The sequence below is a fragment of the Budorcas taxicolor genome, chromosome 2 (genome assembly GCF_023091745.1).
Source record: "Budorcas taxicolor isolate Tak-1 chromosome 2, Takin1.1, whole genome shotgun sequence".
In the NCBI taxonomy this organism is placed as follows: domain Eukaryota; kingdom Metazoa; phylum Chordata; class Mammalia; order Artiodactyla; family Bovidae; genus Budorcas; species Budorcas taxicolor.
The window spans coordinates 25835280-25854768 of NC_068911.1; the positions used below are offsets into that span (position 1 = coordinate 25835280).

Sequence of the window (19489 nt, forward strand, 5' to 3'; positions counted from 1 at the left end):
AACCGTGTACCAAGCATCATATCCTGATCTGGAAAATTTAGGGGAGCTGCTGTTGTCAGTCCAGTGACCAGGGCTACTGATGAGACATTGTTGTTTGGTTGCTGAGTCGTGTCAGACTCTTGAGACCCCATGGACTGTAGTCCACCAGGCTCCTCTGTCCATGGATTCTCCAGGCAAGAATCCTGGAGTGGGTTTCCATTTCCTTCTCTAGGGAATCTTCCAAACCCAGAGATCGAACCCAGGTCTCCTGCATTGCAGGCAGATTCTTTACTGCCTGAGCTACAAGGGAAGCCAGATGATAGGGAAGAAAATGAAAATGGTAGGGAAGTCTTGACACCAGTCTGAGGAATTGTTGATGGTATCTAGAAATAAGAGCTTCAAACCACTAGGGGGCAGAGTTGTACCCTTTCAAGCTACTCTTACAACAGTTGTTCAGACAACTGGAAGAAACTTCAGGAACATCTAGGCTTAGCCTCATTTTACAGATGAGAAAAGTAAAATCTGTGGAAGGGAAGGGTCCCAGAAATGACAGCTGGTGACGTAGAGCCTGATCTCATGATAAAATTCCTTGTTTACTATTTATGAGTAATTTTAGTAGTTTAATATATGTTATTTTAATTAACCTTCACAAAAATCTTAAGAGATATTAACCTCTTTTTACTGATAAGGAAATTGAGGCACTACGAAGTTAAAAAACTGAAGCACTTACCCAGGATGTCATATTCCTTGGTGTTATTGCTACTCAAATCCAGGTCAGTCAGTTCAGAGAACCACTCACTCTGTCTACCTTTATAACATAGAGCCCTTGATTCCCAGGCCTGCACTTTCCCACGTGAGCTTCCAGGCATCACACTGTGAACTTAAGTAGCAATATTTAAAATGAAGTTGAGTAAAAATTGCAAAGCTCTCTCTCCTCTACCTCCCTCCCCCACTCCACCCCCTGTTCAGCTCCCTTAGCCTTGATCACAGGCCCACAGCTTCGTCGTGACTTCCCTCCTGAATCCTAATAGGTTCCCCACCTCACACATGCAGCAGCAAGGCCATCAGCTCACACAAGGCCATCAGCCCACACAGCTAGATGGTGGTGAAAAGCAGACTGATAATGCTATAGTTGGTGTTGGCAGGAGGGCAGTAAATCACACTTGGGATGTTTACAAGTGAATTTTCTTGAATTTTAAAATAACAAAGATCCAATGACTGGAACATATCCAAGCTGCATGACCTGCACGCCAAGTTACGACTGGAGAGGTGACAGAAGAGAAAGGGGCCAAAGAAGACATCTGTGGGCTGAATTTCCCCTTTGGCCTACCTGCAGAGACTACACGGCAACTGACAGGGAAGGGATTATCTTGGGGCAGTACAGAGTTCACAGCATCGCTTCTGTGGTGTGAAGACCCTTTGAGAGTCAGAGTTTCCGGTCTTGACTTTGGCCCAAATCCATATTGCACTTGACTCAGCCAGGCCCAACTAAGGTGCTCATGGGCCTTGAATGGAGAATTCCGATGAAGAAAGAAGGTTGGAAGGGTTTAACAAAAGGATTTGGCATCAGATAAATCTGAATTCCTGGTCACTGGGTATATGACCTCTGCAAATTATATAGCTAGTGTCTTAATTTCATCTCTAAAATAGGGGCAGTATTAGTACTGTGCCAGGGAGTAGGTGTGATTAGAGTGCAGTAAAGTGCTGAAGACTAGGATTTATTGACTTACCATCTACTAGACACTGTTTCAGATCCTTTCTGTGTGTCTACTAGAACACCATGAGGTCAGTACTATTATAATCCTGGTTTGCAGGGAAGAAACCCAGGGAAGTTAAGTAACTTGCTTAAAGTCATGCAACAGTACTAGAAAAAGGATTCGGGCTCAGATTATATAATTCCAGAGCCCCCACTCTAAACCCAGGTTTATCATCCTGTCTGGCCCTTAGCAAGAGCTCAATCATGAGAAACATTCCCAGCACTCCAACAGTGCCTATCGCAGTAGGCAATAAAAGTTGAATGGTTTGTGGAATGTCCCAAGTGGAAACTTCCCTGAGGAAACTGGATACAGACCTAGAGTTAGGTAAAGATTTGGGAGTGTAATGATTCATCAGGGTTGACAATGAGCCATCAAAATATAGCATTCTTTCCAAGAAAATCCATAGGGATAAAAATCACATCCTCTGCTGTTCATTGGACTGCCTTGGATGCTGGAGACAGATAACATAGAAGGGTTACTTCAAAAGACTTGAGAAACTGCTTGTTTCATTAAACTGCTCATTTTCTTATTTGGAAATTAGTGTCTTCAATCATCTTGACAAGAATTTCACTAAGTCATAAATACTCTTTATTAGACATGAATTTCTAAATAACATGGTTTCCTAAAGTGGGACTAATGCTTCAATAGGACAATCAACCACAGCTTTGAGGACAAAGAAGGGTGGAAGTTAATGAAGTTCACTCAAGCTTTTAGCACGGAGTGATATATCATTGAGTTGCTAAGTTGTCATGTCTGGTTCTTTTGCAACCCCATGGACTGTAGCCCTCCAGGTTCCTCTGCCATGGGTTTTCCCAGGCAAGAATACTGGAGCGGGCTGCCATGCCCCCTTCCAGGGGATCTTCCTGACCCACAGATAGAACCTGCATCTCCTGCATTGGCAGGTGGATTCTTTACCACTGACCCACTTGTGGGTCAGTTATTTGATTTCTTTGATTAAAAATACTGAGGATTAATGACCCCCTGTGTTCCTTTATCTAACTTCATTCTCAAACGCTAACAGCAGAAACCATGTGTTAAGAGGATGGTTTTCAGCTGGACAGAGGGTTCCCAAAGAATGCTGTCCTCTGAGACTGAAAAGGGTTCCTGGACCCAACTCCAATGTGTTACGTGTGTGGAGAGTCTCCCACATCAGCAACAGTTTTCAGTCGCAGGCAGGATCCTCCAGAATTCAACTCAGTTCTGACAAAGTCTACCCAGAGACAGATTCCACAGGCAAAGGGCTCAGTCCCAGAAGACCACCCTCCATCCACTTCAGACACCAGTTGCAAGCATAAGTTGTTACCAGCACTTCTGACTGGCTGGCTATAATGAGGCCTTCCCAGGATCCCCTCCTTGGGTTTGATTAATTTGCTAGAATGGTTCCCATGATTCAGGAAAACCTGGTTACTCATTAGATCATGGATTTATTATGAAAGGATATTAAAGGATACAGATGAAGAGCTACATCTGGCAAAGTCCTCCACAAAAGATCTGTCCTCGCAGAGCTTGGGGCCAGGCACGGGGGCACACAGAAGTGTTCTGTCTCCCTCACATGGAAGCTCTCCAAAAAGAAGGGCAAAAAGCTCTCCTTCGGGATTTCTAAGACAAGCTCATTACATAGTTGGATGTGTGCGTGCTCAGTTGCTTTAGTCGTGTTTGACTCTTTGCAACCCTATGGACTGTAGCCTGCCAGGCTTCTCTGTCCATGGGGTTCTCCAGACAATACTAGAGTGTGTTGCTATTACCTCGTCCAGGGGATCTTCCCAGCCCAGGATCAACCCTGCACTGCAGGCGGATTCTTTACCGCTGAGCCACCTGGGAAGCCCAATGTTTGACTAAATCACTGGCCAATGCAGTTGATTCAACCTCAAGCTCCTCTCCCCTCCCCAGCAATGAAGGGGGTCAGGAGTGAAAATTCCAGCTCTCTAATCATGTGGTTGGCTCCACTGACAACTGACCCCCAACCTTAGGTGCTTTCCAAAAGTCACCTCATTCACAGAGCAAAAAGATATTACTCAATGCTCAGGAGATTCCAAGAGTTTGGGGAGATTGAAGCCAGAAACTATAGACAAAGGCTAAATTGTTGCTGTTGTTCAGTCGCTAAGTCATGTCTGATTCTTCGTGACCCTATGAACTGCAGCATGCCAGGCTTCCCTGTCCTTCACTATCTCTCGGAGTTTGTTCAAACTCATGTCTGTTGAGTTAGTGATGCTATCCAGCCATCTCATCCTCTGTTGTCCCCTTCTCCTCCTGCCCTCAGTCTTTCCCAGCATCAGGGTCTTTTCCAATGAATGAGCTCTTCAAATAAAGTGACCAAAGTATTGGAGTTTCAGCTTCAGCATCTGTCCTTCCAATAAATATTTGGGGTTGATTGCCTTTAGGATTGACTGGTTTGATCTCCTTGCTGTCCAAGGGACTCTCAAAAGTCTTATCCAGCACCACAGTTCAAAAGCATTAATTCTTCAGTACTCAGCCTTCTTTATGGTCCAACTCACATCTGTATATGGCTAGACTACTGGAAAAACCATAGCTTTGATTATATGGACATGAGACAAATTTTGGTCATCTGAATGACCAAGTATATATATTGGTCATTCAGATGATATATATTTATAAATTTCTTATAAATCACAATATCATGGAGACAGTTATTCAACATCAGCATAAAGGGAAACTGGCTAGAAATGCAACTTCTTAGAGCCCATTCCAGAGGTAATGAATCTGAAACTCTGGGTCAGGCTCATGATCTGTGTTTTAACAAGCCCTCCGGTTGGGTCTGATCTTTGCTGAAGTCTGAGGACCACTGGGCCAAAGGAAACACAAAGTGCTCAATTCTGCCAGTAACTTGCTATGAGATGTCAGAAAAATCACTAAACCTGTGTGTGCCTAAATTTCCATCTGTCAAATGGAGATTATAAAACTTGTACCAATTGTCTTATAGCAATAATGTTAAAAAATTTGAATGAGGAAAAAAATGTTAGTGTTTTGAGAAATGTGTTAACAGTATAATACTGTTGTTACAAAGATAAAATTTTTAAAGTATGGAGGAGCCATAACACCATACTCAGGGTATAGTCCTCAGACCCACAGCACTAGATAGAAATGCAGGCTCTTGGGCCTCATCCCTGAACTCACAGATTAGAATCTGCTCTTTTTCCTTTTTGCCACACTGCAAGGCATGTGGGATCTTAGTTTTCCAACCAAGGACAGAACCTAGGGCCCTGCAGTGAGAATGCCAAATCCCAACTGAGTCCCTAGGGACCACCAGGGGATTCCCTAGACTCTGCTGTATAACAAGATCCCTGGGTGATTGAAATGGGGAAAGCACTGGATGGATCCGAACACCACACAGGTGTAAGGTGTTGCCTGCATCAGGCAGGTGTAGTCAGGAAGGAAATAGAGGGCCCTGCTCTGCTCTACACCTTAGCTCCTCCCAGTGGTCCGTCTCACTGTTGATCAGACACATGTGTGTCTTAGTTGCCCAGTCATGTCTTACTCGTTGTGACCCTGTGGATTGTAGCTCACCAGGCTCCTCTGTCCACGGGATTTTCCTGGCAAATCCCATTTCCTACTCCAGGGGATCTTTTTGCCTCAGGGATCGAACCAGGATCTCCTGCACTGCAGACAGATTCTTTACCATCTGAGACACCAGGGAAGCCCTGATCAGATACATAAATGCTATGAAAAAGTGCACACTGTGTGGATTTAAGGAAGTACCATCAAGTGCTACCTATTGAGACAATTCCTATTTATGAGTTTAATTCTCACCACCTGTCCTCAATTCAAAGATTATAAAAACATCTCAGTCGTGATTTTTTTAACCCTTATAATTGAACTTCACACAAAGTCATCTCATTGCCTTGTGAAAAATGAATTGGGTGATTCGCTGTGGACATTTGAAGGATAAGAACCTGCAGAAATTCAAGACAATCTTTTTTGAATACTTAAAACCTCAGGGATTATCCAGCTTTTAGGTAACTCTTGGAAAGCATATGTACTTGGATCATTTTGAGCTAATTAAGACAAGTTTTGAAAGAGGAAGATGGGCAATGTTCCCAGAAATATTTGATGCAATATTCTGAGTTCACTATTTAAATGTTTAATATGTGCCTCAGGTGACTTCTATGGGCAATCAAGTTTAGAAAAAACTACCCTAGATCCTAGCTCAGTTGTTCTCAGCCCTGGCTTCCCACTGACACTATCTGGAGAGCTTTAAGGGAAAAATGGGGACGATCCCCTGGAGGAGGGCGTGGCAACCCCTCCAGTATTCTTGCCTGGAGAATCCCCATGGACAGAGGAGCCTGGCGGGCTACAGTCCATAGGGTCACACAGAGTCAGATATGACTGAGCGACTTAGCACAGCACACACTGATGCCTGACTGAGCTGGTCTAGCACAGGGCCTGGGCCCAGCTGTTGGAACAGCCAGCTCCCTATGTGACCCTGCGCGCAGCCAGCATTGACAGCCCAGCTGCCTGGTGAGAATTCCTGCTTGGCAGGGGCGAGTTGCCCCATGAGGGCTGAACTGTGTTGATGCAAAATTCATATGTGAAGACCTAACCTCCAGTGCCTCAGAATGAACCACATTTGGAGAGAAGTCCTTTAAACGTGAGTTAGTTAAAATGACCTGCCCACCAGGGTGGGTCCTCATCCCATCTGACTGGTGTCCTTATAAGAAAAGGAAATTGGGACCCAAAGGTACACCAGGATGTGTGCGCACAGAGGAAAGACCATGTGAGAACAGAGCAAGAAGGCGGCCATCTACAGGCCAAGGAGAGAGGCCTCCGAGGGAAAGCCAAGCTGTGGACACCAACTGTGGACGCCTTGGTCTTAGACTTCCAGCCTCTGGAACTGTGGGAAAAAAATGAACGTGTTGTTGAAGCCTCCAGGCTGTGGTACAGGTTACAGCAGCCCTAGCGAACTCCTGTATCCCCCATACGTATCTCGAGACCATGGGCGTGAGGATGTTGCACACTCAACTCTGTGTGTGAGACCTGTACACACAACACTCCCGGACCTGTATTTCCAGAAGTGGGGCCGCACCGAAGTGGAGACAAGAGGTGGATGGAGAAGCAGTTCCGATACAAGCCCTGAGCATATGGGAAGTGAGCAAAAATGATGCTTCTGAGGGAGTTCCCATTTCACTGTAGAAGCCAAAGAGGCACAAACAGCATTAGGATAACACATAGAGCGAAAATCCCTTCAAATATCAATTCCACAGACTGCCTTCACTGACCCCGCGGACAGGTTGTCTCCCATGATTCCCTGGGCGTCTCCTTCATGACACCGGCTGTAATTATTGTTTAATTAAGTTCCTGCCTAAATAAGCACGTGAGGGTGGAGACTGTGTCTTGACTTGCACAGCATCTTGTTCACCACCACTTGGCACATCCTTGTGGAACGAGTGAATGAACACGTTCAGCAACCACTAGCAAAGATGATACTAAAAGAGCTTAATTAAGCTCATGAATGACTTAGTGAACAAATAAGTCAATGATGTGAACCAATGTTTGAGCACTGACTGGATGGTTTATTTCAAATTCATCTTAAATGTTTTCTAAATTCAGTTCCAGCTGGATTTCATGACAGTGATCACTCAAGAGGAGATTTTTTCTCTGGAGTAATTTAGTAATTGCTCTTTTCTCCTGGACCCTTCAGTTTTAGGTAAAGTCACATGCCTTGTGAATTATTTGGCAGATATGCAAAAGAATGCCTCATATGTATATGCATTCATTCAGTTCAATTCAGTTCAGTTGCTCAAGCATGTCTGACTCTTTGCTACCCCATGGCCTGCAGCATGCCAGGCTTCCCTGTCTATCACCAACTCCCAGACCTTACTCAAACTCATGTCCATCAATTCAGTGATGCCATCCAATCATCTCATCCTCTGAGGAGAAGAGGATGCCCTTCTCCTCCTGCCTTCAATCTTTCCCAGCATCGGGGTCTTTTCCAATGAGTCAGTTCTTTGCATCAGGTGACCAAAGCTTTGGAGTTTCAGCTTCAGCATCAGTCCTTCCAATGAATATGCATTCATATGTACACACATATACATACATATATATCCCACACATCACCACTGATTTCATGTTTGGTTCAACCTAAGACTGATGATCATGTATAAAACCTCATAGGGACAGAATTCCAGTCCACACATCCCCACCCCAGTCCAATCTGAAAGACTCGTGTACTCAATACGCAACAAAGTTCATAGATGAGACCTCTGGTTGTCTTTCACTTTGGGGTAACGGGGTTATTTTTAGTTCCAAGTCATGAAAAAATGCAGGTTCCACAATTTAGAGGTTTCACATCCTTGATTAAGGATCACATTTTTATTCAGGCTGGACCACTTGTCTTAGCACCAGTCTCCAAACCTTTGCCAGGTCTGGGAGTACTAGGAGGGGAGATTTCTAAGGACCCAAGAATTCATTACATAGCTCTTAAAGATAAACTGTAACTCTTCCCAGGTTTTTGTGAACTAGTTCAAATACTACAACTGTCTTTATTGGAAAATCTCAAATATTTTGTCTGGAAAAATCAGCAATTCAGGTATAAAAAACCCAACAGGGAATGCCCAATTTTACTTCAGTATTTACATTGTAGTCAGTTTCCACTTCTGGCTAAAGGTTTGAATTTCCCATCTGGGAAGCTCCTAAAGGCCCAGGTGGCACGGAGGAAGATGCTCCATCTTTATCTTCTTTCCTTATTTGGTTGGTGTCTTGGTGCCACGATAATTATCAGGCCTTTGGATTATCTTCTTGAAATGATTGCCTGAATCTCAGATCTGGGTTTGATACAAGAGAAGAGATGTTAGCACAGATGCACACTGGCCCATATCTCCACTGGAAAGACCAAAGTGGCTTTCAAGATCCCACAGCTTCTCAGGCTTTCTCTGCTTCCTCCTTCTAAGTTTCTTCAACTTTCCCCCTTGAATTCCCACCATTGGAGGTATCAGAAATACTATTCCAAAAAGATGAGTGGGTTTTTTCATTTGTCCATTTCCTCCCCAATATTCATTCCCCTTCTGGCATCAGTCACAGGTTTTCTTTGGAAAACTACCTTTCTCTATTCTCTCAGCCCCTGTGGTCTCTATGTTGTACCACCTATATCTAAGATAAGGCCTGTGACTAAGATCTGGCCAATGAAGTCATCACAGTATCTTGATCACAGCAACTGATTCATGGATGAGTACATCACCCAATCAGATCAAATGAAACATAAAGAGAATTCTGGGTCTCCTGACCACTAGACTTGAAACTGCAAAGATTCAAGAAGCTAATAAAGTTGTCTTGTGATTATCTAGAGATCATATGAGAAAGGAGATAACATGGAGAAGAACTGCACAGAAAGAAACCAGGTCTTATGACATCCTGTGAGTCCGTGCTTCTGGCTATGCCTAAGGCAAGAAGTATTCTCGAGTTTGGGCCAGTGACTGAATCTAGAAGCAGTTTTGACCCTCTGTCTTGGGATCTATCATCTGGATGAATCAGACCTTCTTCAGTGCCAGTCGGGTACTCACCTCGAGCAGCATCATGTTGCCTGACATGCAGAGGGCCCCATTGCTAAAAAAGAAGAAAACAAGAAATCTCATCATTAGAAAATTGTGTAGACCTCAGATCCTGCTGCATAGGTGATAAGACTTGCGAGCCCCACCATTTTAAAATTAAGAGGTGACAGAGTAAGGTCAAGATTCAGTCGCAGAAATATCAAACATGCTCTGTTTTATTTTTTATAGACAGTGATTCCATTCACTTAATCTTTCATTTCACAGATATTTACTGAACATTTAAAACATACCAGGTAATATATTAGGACCTGTGGCTGCAAAGGTACAGTCATGGTCCCTGCCGTGACAGAATTTTGAGCTGGGCCTCTAAGTCCCTTACCTGTATCATGCTGATGGTATTAATTTGCACAGACAATAAACAACATGGCAGTCTCTTTGGACAAGATCATAACTTCTAAAAGTAGTAGCATTTGAATTAACATGGGTTTACTGTTTATCCACATTTTCTAGGATACCAGTGAAGTCAGTGCAGGCTTTGGTACTAGAGCAGGGTTCTAGCGATCTCTCAAACCCTTTTGGTAAGAATAAAATTTGTGAAACCTTTTTAAGAGCATGATATGGCAATATCTGTTAACGTTATCATGCATATGCCCGAGGCAGATAAAACACTCACATACAAAAACTATAATAAAAAGGTTTCATTACACATTGTCTTTAGTATTAAAAAAAAAAAAACTAGGAACAATCCAAAGTATGTACAAACTGAAAGAATGTTTGAGATACAGTATTAAGCAGGGAGAGGGGAAGTTAGGTATAAAATATAGCCCATTTTGTAATAAATAAATAAAAAAGAATGTTAGTAGATGTATGGATGTGTGCAGATGCCTGGGGGAAAGATCTGGAAGAATATACACTGAAGCATTAACCTAGTGGGGAGAAATTTCAAGGCATTTTTCATCCCAGTGGGACACACTTCTGTATGGCTGGGTAATAGAAAGATGTATGCAAGCTCCAGGAGGGAACGGCCTTACTGTGTTACCACGATATTACCATGATATTGCATTACCTAGAACATGGCCAGGCATAGAATATGGTGAATGCATACTATATTTTAAAATAAAAGTAAAGAAATGTTAAAACACAGAAAGTGAAGGGCCCAGATGTGATTCTAGCTCCTGATGCACTTTTCCCAGGAGGACACATCCGTGTCACAGGGATCCCAAGGCAACCTGCAGCCTCACCTCCGAATCTCTTCTTTCCAGTGTAAATAAGGTGGGGTTTGCTCTCTTCTCCATACCTTGCAGCTTGATCAACTTATCTATCAGGAACATTTTGTCTTTGCCCTCCTGCCAAGAAGGAAAACAAAAACAAAATTATGGAGAATGAATGATGGTGTGGGGTTGAGAAGCAAATGGAGGAAAGGTTGATTTTTAGGCAGGTAGGGTCCTGGACGGGCTTCCCTAGGATCTCAGCTGGTAAAGAATCTGCCTGCAGTGCAGGAGATCCCAGTTTGATTGCTGGATTGGGAAGATTCCCTGGAGCAAGGATAGGTTACCCACTCCAGTGTTCTGGGGTTTCCCTGGTGGCTCAGATGGTAAAGAATCCACCTGCAGTGGAGGAGACCTGGGTTGAATCCCTAGGTTGGGAAGATCCCCTGGAGGAGGACACGGCAACCCACTCCCGTATTCTTGCCTGGAGAAGCCACATGGACAGAGGAGCCTGGCGGGCTACAATCCATGGGGTCACAAAGAGTCAGAGGCAGCTGAGTGACTAAGCAGAGCACACCGCACAGGGTCCTGGACCCCGTGGAGGCTGGAGACTGCTGCCACATTTACTATTGATGAGAGAAAAGAGACATCTCACAGCAAAACCAAATTAACCCCCATAGCCTTCCTAAACTGTAATGTTCTCCTCTAAAGCAATTATCCTAGCAGGCTGAGTAGCAGCTTTCTCTAGTCTGCTGCGAGAAGCAACCTACACACCATTGTCAGAGGGCCCAGGACAAATGGTTTATAGCATCCCTCCTCTTGGCATGCCTTTTGCCCTGGAACACTCTCTGGGCGCCCAGCATTGCCTGGCTCTGCCCTGTCCTTCCACTGAGAATGTCAAAGTTTATAGCTCTGCATTGAAGAACATCAGATATATTTCCTTTGTCAAAGTTATCTGTGTAAGGGCGTCCCTGGTGGCTCAGTGATAAAGGAACCACCTGCCAGTGCAGGAGATGCAGGTTCGATCCCCGATCTGGGAATATCCCACATGCCACGGACCACCTAAGCCCATGCGCCACAACTATTGCGCCTGTGCTCTAGAGCCTGCTGAGAGTCAGCTCCTAGGCAGGTTGATAAGAAGTCCAGCGGTCCCCAAGGAGAGAAGGGTCTGGAATTCTCAAGGAGGAAAAAAGGACAAACTTTTTTTCCTCTACATTCCTTAGGATTATATAACAATAATGTATCCTGCGCGAGGATGTTCTCTGGAAAAAACCTTCTGGCTAATCCTGTTTTCTTAAAATGTCAATTATGGGAGTGGGTCTAGTAAGGTCTTTACAACCTCCAGACATTCTTTTGATTCACTGTAATAAGTAATTAAAAAACATCTAACTCCATTGCTAACACTAGCGAGGGGGCACTCTTTCTGCCCCCTTCTGATGTCTATGTCAGAAGCTTTCTGTATCCCTTTTATACTTTAATAAAACTCTATTACACAAAAGCTCTGAGTGATCAAGCCTCGTCTCTGGCGCCGGATTGAATTCTCCTCCAGAGGCCAAGAATCCCGGCATCTTTCGTGGTTCAGCAACAGCCTTTCACTGCGAGTCACAAAAAGAGAACCCACCGCAATGAGAAGCCTGTACACAGCAAGCAGCAAGAGGGTAGCCCCTGCTCAGGGCAACTAGAGAAAATCCCACACATCTGTGAAGACCCAGCACAGCCAGAAATAAATAAATATATAAAAAAAATTTTTTAAGTTATCTGTGTTAACAAAGTAGACCCTGACAAATAATTCCTGAATTGGGAAAGAGAGCAAAGGAATGGGGTATGCCTTCCCCAGGAGGGGGACTCACTTTCCTATGAGTCTATTACAGATAAGAGAGTGCTGAGGTGAACTAACACTCACCTCGTGGTCTGTCCAGTCTAGGTCAATCCCATTTTCCATGCCCTTGTTTCTTCCTAAACTTTCACCCACTCATTTCAGCATCCACCAGTGGATCTTGCTTGCAACAATTATTACTGCGATATTTGACTTATAATGGCCTTCTATTTCCCTCATTCTTTCTACATTTAGTAATTGAAATTCTTCTGTAAGTAAGCGCTGTCCATGGTAATTGGTATTTTTAACAAGTTCCCCAGCTGTCTTGGGTGTGGCCAACTTGTTTGAAAATCTCTGGTCTGTAGCAACTGTTTGCATACTCTAGTGTGAATTAGAATTACCTGGAGAGATTGCAAACTCATAGGCTTTGCCCAACGGAATTTTGACTCAGGAGGCAAAGTTGCACTGTAGCTGAGAGCATAAACTTAGGAGCTGCCTGATTCAAATCCCACTGTTACTAGCCCTGTGACTTTGAGCAGGTTGCTTCACTCTATAAGCATCCATTTCCTTAATTTAAAAATAGAGGTTAAAGAAATGAATGCACTATAAAGTGAGTAGTAAAAATTAAATAAGAATCTTTGTTCATCACTTAGCACAATGCCAGGCATCAATAAGTGCTCAACAACATGTTATCTGTTGCCTCCATTGCTTGGAGGAAGGAAGGGTAATAAGAATTTGCAATTTTAACAAGGAACCAGGAGTTTTGAAAGGACTGTTCCTGAGCCTATTCCCAGTCTCTTTGAGTTCTTTTAGAGACAGCAACCCTGTCTTTGTGGTTCACATTCCAGGCAAGACTCCCAGGCAGGCAGATCTGCATGATGTTTATGGTGCCTTCCTGAAATGATGTCATCCCAGTAACTCCTGAGTTTACCTGACACTACTCTTACAACAGAAAGCGTTAACATCAAATCCCTCCCACATTGAAATCTTCATAAGACTTGCCCCAAACATTCAATGTTGTATCAGAAAACTATGGGTAACGTTTCTGCGGATAGGTGGGAAAGAGCTTAGCTAACTAACCCATCAAAAACACTAAGATCATGGCATCTGGTCCCATCACTTCATGGCAAATAGAAGGTGAAAAAGTGGAAAGAGTGACAGGTTTCATTTTCTTGGGCTCCAAAATGACTGTGGATGTTGGCTGCATCCATGAAAGTAAAAGATGCTTGCTTGGAAGGAAAGCTATGACAGATCTAGCGGGTGTGCAGGCTCAGCTGCAATTGCGTCTGTGATCCATGAACCGTAGCCCACCAGGCTCCTCTGTCCATGGGATTCTCCAAGCAAGATCACTGGAGTGAGTTGCCATGCCCTCCTCCAGGGGATCTTCCTGACCCAGGGATCAAACCTCGATCTCTTATGTCTCTCCTGCATTGGCAGGCAGGTTCTTTACCACTAGAGCCACCTGGGAAGCCCCATGACAAACTTAGACAGCATATTAAAAAGCAGAGACATCATTTTTCCAGCAAAGGTCCACATAGGCAAAGCTATGGTTTTTCCAGTAGTCATGTATGGATGTGAGAGTTGGACCATGAAGAAGGCTGAGCCCCTAAGAATTGATGCTTTCAAATTGTGGTGTTGGAGAAGACTCTTGAGAGTCCCTTGGACCACAAGTCTTCTTGCAAACCAGCCAGTCTTAAAGGAAAATCTACCCTGAATATTCATTGGAAGGACTGATGCTGAAGTTTAAGCTCCAATACTTTGGCCACCTGATATGAAGAGCCAACTCATTGGAAAAGACCCTGATGCTGGGAAAGATTGAAGACAAAAGGAGAAGAGAGCAGCAGAGGATAAGATGGTGAGATAGCATCAATAGACAAGAATTTGAGCAAACTTCAGGAGATAGTGAAAGACAGGGAAGCCTAGTATGCTGCAGTTCATGGGGTTGCAAGGAATGGGACACAACTTAGCGACTGGCCAACATCAACAACTAACCAATGCTCTTTCTTTACAGTACAAAATGTGCCAACTCAAGTAATCTGAAGCCCCAAAGATTCAAGCAGGTAGACTCCTATAGTGTCCTGCTTCTTCCTCATATTTTCAGACATAAGTGCTCACAGTTACATTGGTATTTAGAGAAAAAGGGAACTAGTCCAGTAGGGATGACCATCTCACCATGTCCAGACTTTGATCTCTAAATACCATTTGATCAGGACTCCTTGAAGAAATGCCTAATTCCTATTCTGAGACAGGAAATGAACAAGATGAGTCCAGACCATCTTATCTTTGCAGAGAACAAGGAAGCAGCCAAAGACGCCTGGGATCATGTCAAAAGAACTGAGGAGCTAATTCAAAAGGATTTCCTCTAGCAAAGGATGAGACTATTTTAAGCATAAACAAATGATTACAATTGAAAGATGCCAACACATACTTAAATCTACGAATTCATAATGATAACTTCTCATTGGCCATATTTGGAGGTTCTAGGTTTAGTGAGTTGAATAGTGTCTCTCTCCCTTTTTAAAAGATATGTTTAAGTTATTCTTATTCAAACCCCACCACCTGTGAATATAGTTTTATTGGAAATAGAGTCTTTGCAGATGTAATTAAAGTTTTTTTTTTTTTAAATGAGATCATCGTGGATGAGGATGAAGCTTAAATTCAGTGAGAAGTCCTTAGGCGAGAAGGAGAAACAGACAAAGAGAAAAAGATCCTGTGAAGATGAAGGCAGAGATGTGAGTTATGAAGTTATGCCAAGAAACACAAAGGTTAGTCAGCAGCCACCAGAAAAAAAGAGAGGCAGGGCGGAGACTCTTGCTCTGAGCTTCGGAAGGAAGCAACCCTGCTGACAACTTGGCTTTGGACTTCCGGCCTCCAGAACTGTGAGGCAATACGTCTCTGTTGTTTTAAGCTGCCACATTTGTGGCACTTTGCTTTGCAGCCCTAGCAAATGAATACACTGGAGGACCAAATCATCATTTTGAAAACAGGTAAATAAAGAGAGTCATGTATTTAACCTCATCTTTCCTCTCCTGAAGGTATTTGAAGGTGCTCTAACAGTTGATGAGTAAAAATTCTTCTTTTATAGAAGAATTGCAGCTAATAAATGCAGAAGAAATTGTAGAATTAGAGTACCACTATTTTATAATCCCTAACAAAATAAATGGACAATGACTAAAAAGGCGTGCATGCATGCTGAGTCACTTCAGTCGTGTCTGACTCTTTGCAACCCTATGACTATACTCATCAAAGGCTGCTAAATCCATTAGCTCAAAGACTGCTGGGAAGCTTTATGATGGGTAGGTTAGCTGACCAAGCATGGACCCACAGATTGTTCTTAAGATACAAAAAAGGAGACAATCAAACATTTTATGTTATGAGGTAATGCCATGAGAAATATTGACTTAACGCATCACCTATGAATTATTCTGGCTAAAAAATTTAATCAGATCTTTGAATTTCACCATTCATTTACAGGAAACGGAAAAAAAAAAAAACCTATGAAACACCACTGCGAGGTTGAAATTCAGATATATACAGAATGAGGGAACTACTGAATGACAAATGACCTGGTTTCTTCAACAATAAGTGGCAAGAGAAGAGGGAGGTGTGAACAGTTAGAGATTGAAAGAAACGTTAAAGACACATCAACCAAATGCAACATGTGACACTTTTGCAGATTTTTCACTTGAGTAATCCTGCTGTAAAAAGACATTAACTGGACAACTGGGGAAATCTGGCCTTTGACAGACTATAAGATGATAGTAAGGTATTATTAACTTTTTTAGGTGTGATGATTGGTACTGTGGTTATGTTTTTTAAAAGTATATGAAAGAGTCTATAGATAAAATGATATAAAGGCCAGGATTTGCTTGAAAATAATCCAGAGATTTACAGCAAAGGGACAGTGTAGAGGACACGAGAGTACACAAATGTTGATGGTGGTCAGGGCTGGGTGGTGGGAAGGTTCATTCTGCTATGCTCTATATTGGATGATGTTTGAAAATTTTCATTGCAGTGTTAAAGGTGGGGAGGGTAACAGAGGGGTCCAATGGGACTTACATTAATGATCTGTTCATGGAGCAGTCTTATCATAATCTTCCTTCCCTCTGTGATCTGCCAGTAAAGGTAAGTGATGATTCTGGAAGAGAAGAAAAGAAAGAATGGCAGGCGCTCTCTCCAATGCTTTGCAGGAAAGAAAGAATGGCAGACACCCTCTCCAATGCTTTGCAGGCTCCTAATTTCAACTGGGTCCATAGGAACTCGTATATTTGCTTACAGATGGATGTTGGCCCAGCCAGCATTCCTGCAAAGATGTATCTGGGTGACTTAGAGGTTAACTTCATTTTAGCGATAGTTCTCAGGATTCTACACATAAATCACCTGAGAAGTGGAGAAAAGACTCCTGCTGTGGCCCCTCCTCAGATCAATTAATTGAGCTTTTTTGAGCACGAGGGCAGGCATCAGTATCTTTTCTTCTTTTTACAGCTTTATTGAGGTGTGGTTGACATACTACAAAATGTACTCATTTTGAGTGTAATTCAAAGAGTTTTAGTTAATTCATATAGTTATGGAAACTTTATCCCAATCTAGTTTTACATTAATTTTTTTAAATTGAGGCAGAATTGACATATAACATTGAGTAAGCTTAAGGTGTTGATTTGATGCGTTTATATATTGCAATATGATTACCACCATGGTGTTAGCTAACACTCCCTCATGTCATGTGATTATTATTTCTTTTTCTGTGGTGAAAACATTTAACAGTATTTTTATTATTATTTATTTATTTATTTGGAGGCTTCCATGGTGGCTCAGTGGTAAAGAATCCGCTGGTCAAGCAGGAGACATGGGTTCAAACCCTGGATCCAGACAATCCCCCTGGGGAAGGTAATTGCAACCCACTCCAGTATTCTTGCCTGGGAAATCCCATGGACAGAGAAGCCTGATGGGCTACCATCCCTGGGGTCACAAAAGAGTCAGATACAACTTAGGGACCAAACAACAACAAACAACAACACATTGATTTATTTTTGGCTGCGTTAGGTCTTGGTTGCTGCACAAAGGCTTTCTCTCTAGTTGCGGTGCACGAGCTTCTCATTGCCATGGCTTCTCTTGTTGCAGAGTACAGATTTCAGTAGTTGTGGTGCACAGGCTAAGTTGCCCCAAGGCATTTGGAATCTTTCCAGACCAGGGATCAAACCTGTGTCTCCTGAATTGGCAGGCAGATTCCCAACCATTTGGCCACCAGGGAAGTCCTTAACAGTATTTTTAACTTATTTTATTCATTTATATTTTGGCCACTTGGCTTGTGGGATTTCAGTTCTCAGACCTGGCACAGCAGTGAAAACTCAAAAACCATACAGCTAGGCCACCAGGGAACTCCCGAGCAGTATTTTTTCAGTGTATATGATTCTAATGTGTAGCCAGAATTTGGGAATATGGACAGTGCTTTTCAAACTTCCGTGTGATACAGACTTCCTGGGATTTTGTTTAAATGAGATGCTATAGGTCAGGGTAGGGTCTGAGAGTTTGCATTTCTCACAAGCTCCCCAGGGAATTAGAAGTTTGGAAGAGCAAGAGAGAAGAACGTCCAGTTTTAAGTAAGGAGGCCAAAGGCAAACCAATGTTGGGAGGGAGAGCATGACCAACAGCTAGGAGACCCAGGTTCCAGCCTCCTCTACAATAAATAGGCTCTACAGCCTGGGAACTATCCCTGTCTCTGCAAGTCATCACTTCCGCCTGTAAAATCCAGGCAGGGGGGTGGGTCACTCAACAATTGGCATCAGCTGGCTCCACTAGTCTATGCTGTTGAGTTGTGTCTCTGTGTGAGGATGGACAAGCTCAGCCATCAGAATTTGGCTTCTAAAGAGGAGCAGCCGTCAGCAGACCAACGGTTCCTGCAGGAAAAGGAGTCCAGTCTTGGCAGATCTTCCACTTTTTCATAAGAAGTTAGAAATCATTTTAAAGTTTGAAAATGAAAGTACACTAACCCATATATCAATAACACCCAATCCACTTTAAGATAGTCACAACTTCAGAAAGAATCACACAGTAATTTGCCTAAGCATTCTCACACCCAGGTTTTTTCTTTTTGTTTTCATGTTAATTCTTAAGAAGGAGCAGAGCAGGTGTTCCTTTCTTCATAAAACAGACCCCCCAAAAGGACAAGATGTTAAATAACTTCTAGAAAAATTCAAGGACAGAGTTGGGATGATGCAGAACATGGAGCCACACTGCAGTCTTCACCTTCCCACCAAACACCCGCCCCTCCCAAGCCTAGCCGCCTGCATGCTGAGTTGATGGGGTGTTTCCTGCTCTAGTCTTCGGAAGAACCCCACTTACAAGACAATGAGGGTGAGGATGAAGAAGAAGTGCACGCTCCCGATGAGGTTCTGGTAGATCCAAACAACCCACAGGTAGCTGGACATGTTATTCAGGGTGTTGATCCAGCTGTAGATGGACTCAATGAAGAAGGTCAGACCTCGAAATGGACCACAATCAGCTGAAGGTTTCAATCTGATAAAAGCAAGGGACAGGGAAACATCTCTAGCACCAGACTCAGGTATAGTTTTTCTAGACTAGCCCAGTCCTTTCTGGGCTCTTAACCTGGAACCAGTGATCCCTGCCTGCTCCATCCACATCCCCTTCCAAAGGAAACCCTCTCGCTCACAGGCCCGGCTGGTGTGTTTTGTACTCATGACCTGTATTCTGAGGACCAGCTTTTGGACAGCACTATCACTTGATCCAACCGTCACCAATCCAAAGACCAGGCTGTGACCTCAGCCATGTCCTGGCACAAAGAAATGAACTGGGGCTATAGGACTCTCTTCCTTAGGAACTTGAACTAGGAAATATGAAGAGGGGAGGCTGTAATCTACGGAAGCTGCTCCTGCTGCTGCTAAGTCGCTTCAGTCATGTCCAACTCTGTGTGACCCCATAGACGGCAGCCCACCAGCCTCCCCCATCCCTGGGATTCTCCAGGCAAGAACACTAGGGAAGCTAGAGCTGTAATAATGGCCACATGAAGTCAGTTGTGAACAAGCAGAAACTAGAGGGCACCAAGAACTGGTTAGGAAGAGAGAAAAGAGCCAACCCGGTGAGACAACTGAGAACATCACACAACAGAAGAGCCTGCCCTGAAGCTGCCAAGTTCAAGTTCTACAAGTATTCTAAAAAGTCAACTCCCTTGTGCATTCATTTGCTCATTCATTTGACAAAGGCCCACTG

The 19489-nt window shown here is 43.4% G+C and overlaps 1 protein-coding gene across 1 annotated transcript in view; it reads right to left on the reverse strand.

The window, feature by feature from the left end:
- Positions 1–8468: 8468 nt before the first annotated feature.
- Positions 8469–19489, reverse strand: part of TMC5 (transmembrane channel like 5) — a 54597-nt gene continuing 43576 nt past the window's right edge. The window contains exons 16-20 of the mRNA XM_052635699.1: positions 18605–18778; positions 16322–16400; positions 10480–10584; positions 9251–9293; positions 8469–8515 (exon numbers count right to left, since the gene is read on the reverse strand). Coding sequence (XP_052491659.1) covers positions 8469–8515; positions 9251–9293; positions 10480–10584; positions 16322–16400; positions 18605–18778 — 448 coding nt within the window. The remainder of the gene's footprint in view (positions 8516–9250; positions 9294–10479; positions 10585–16321; positions 16401–18604; positions 18779–19489) is intronic.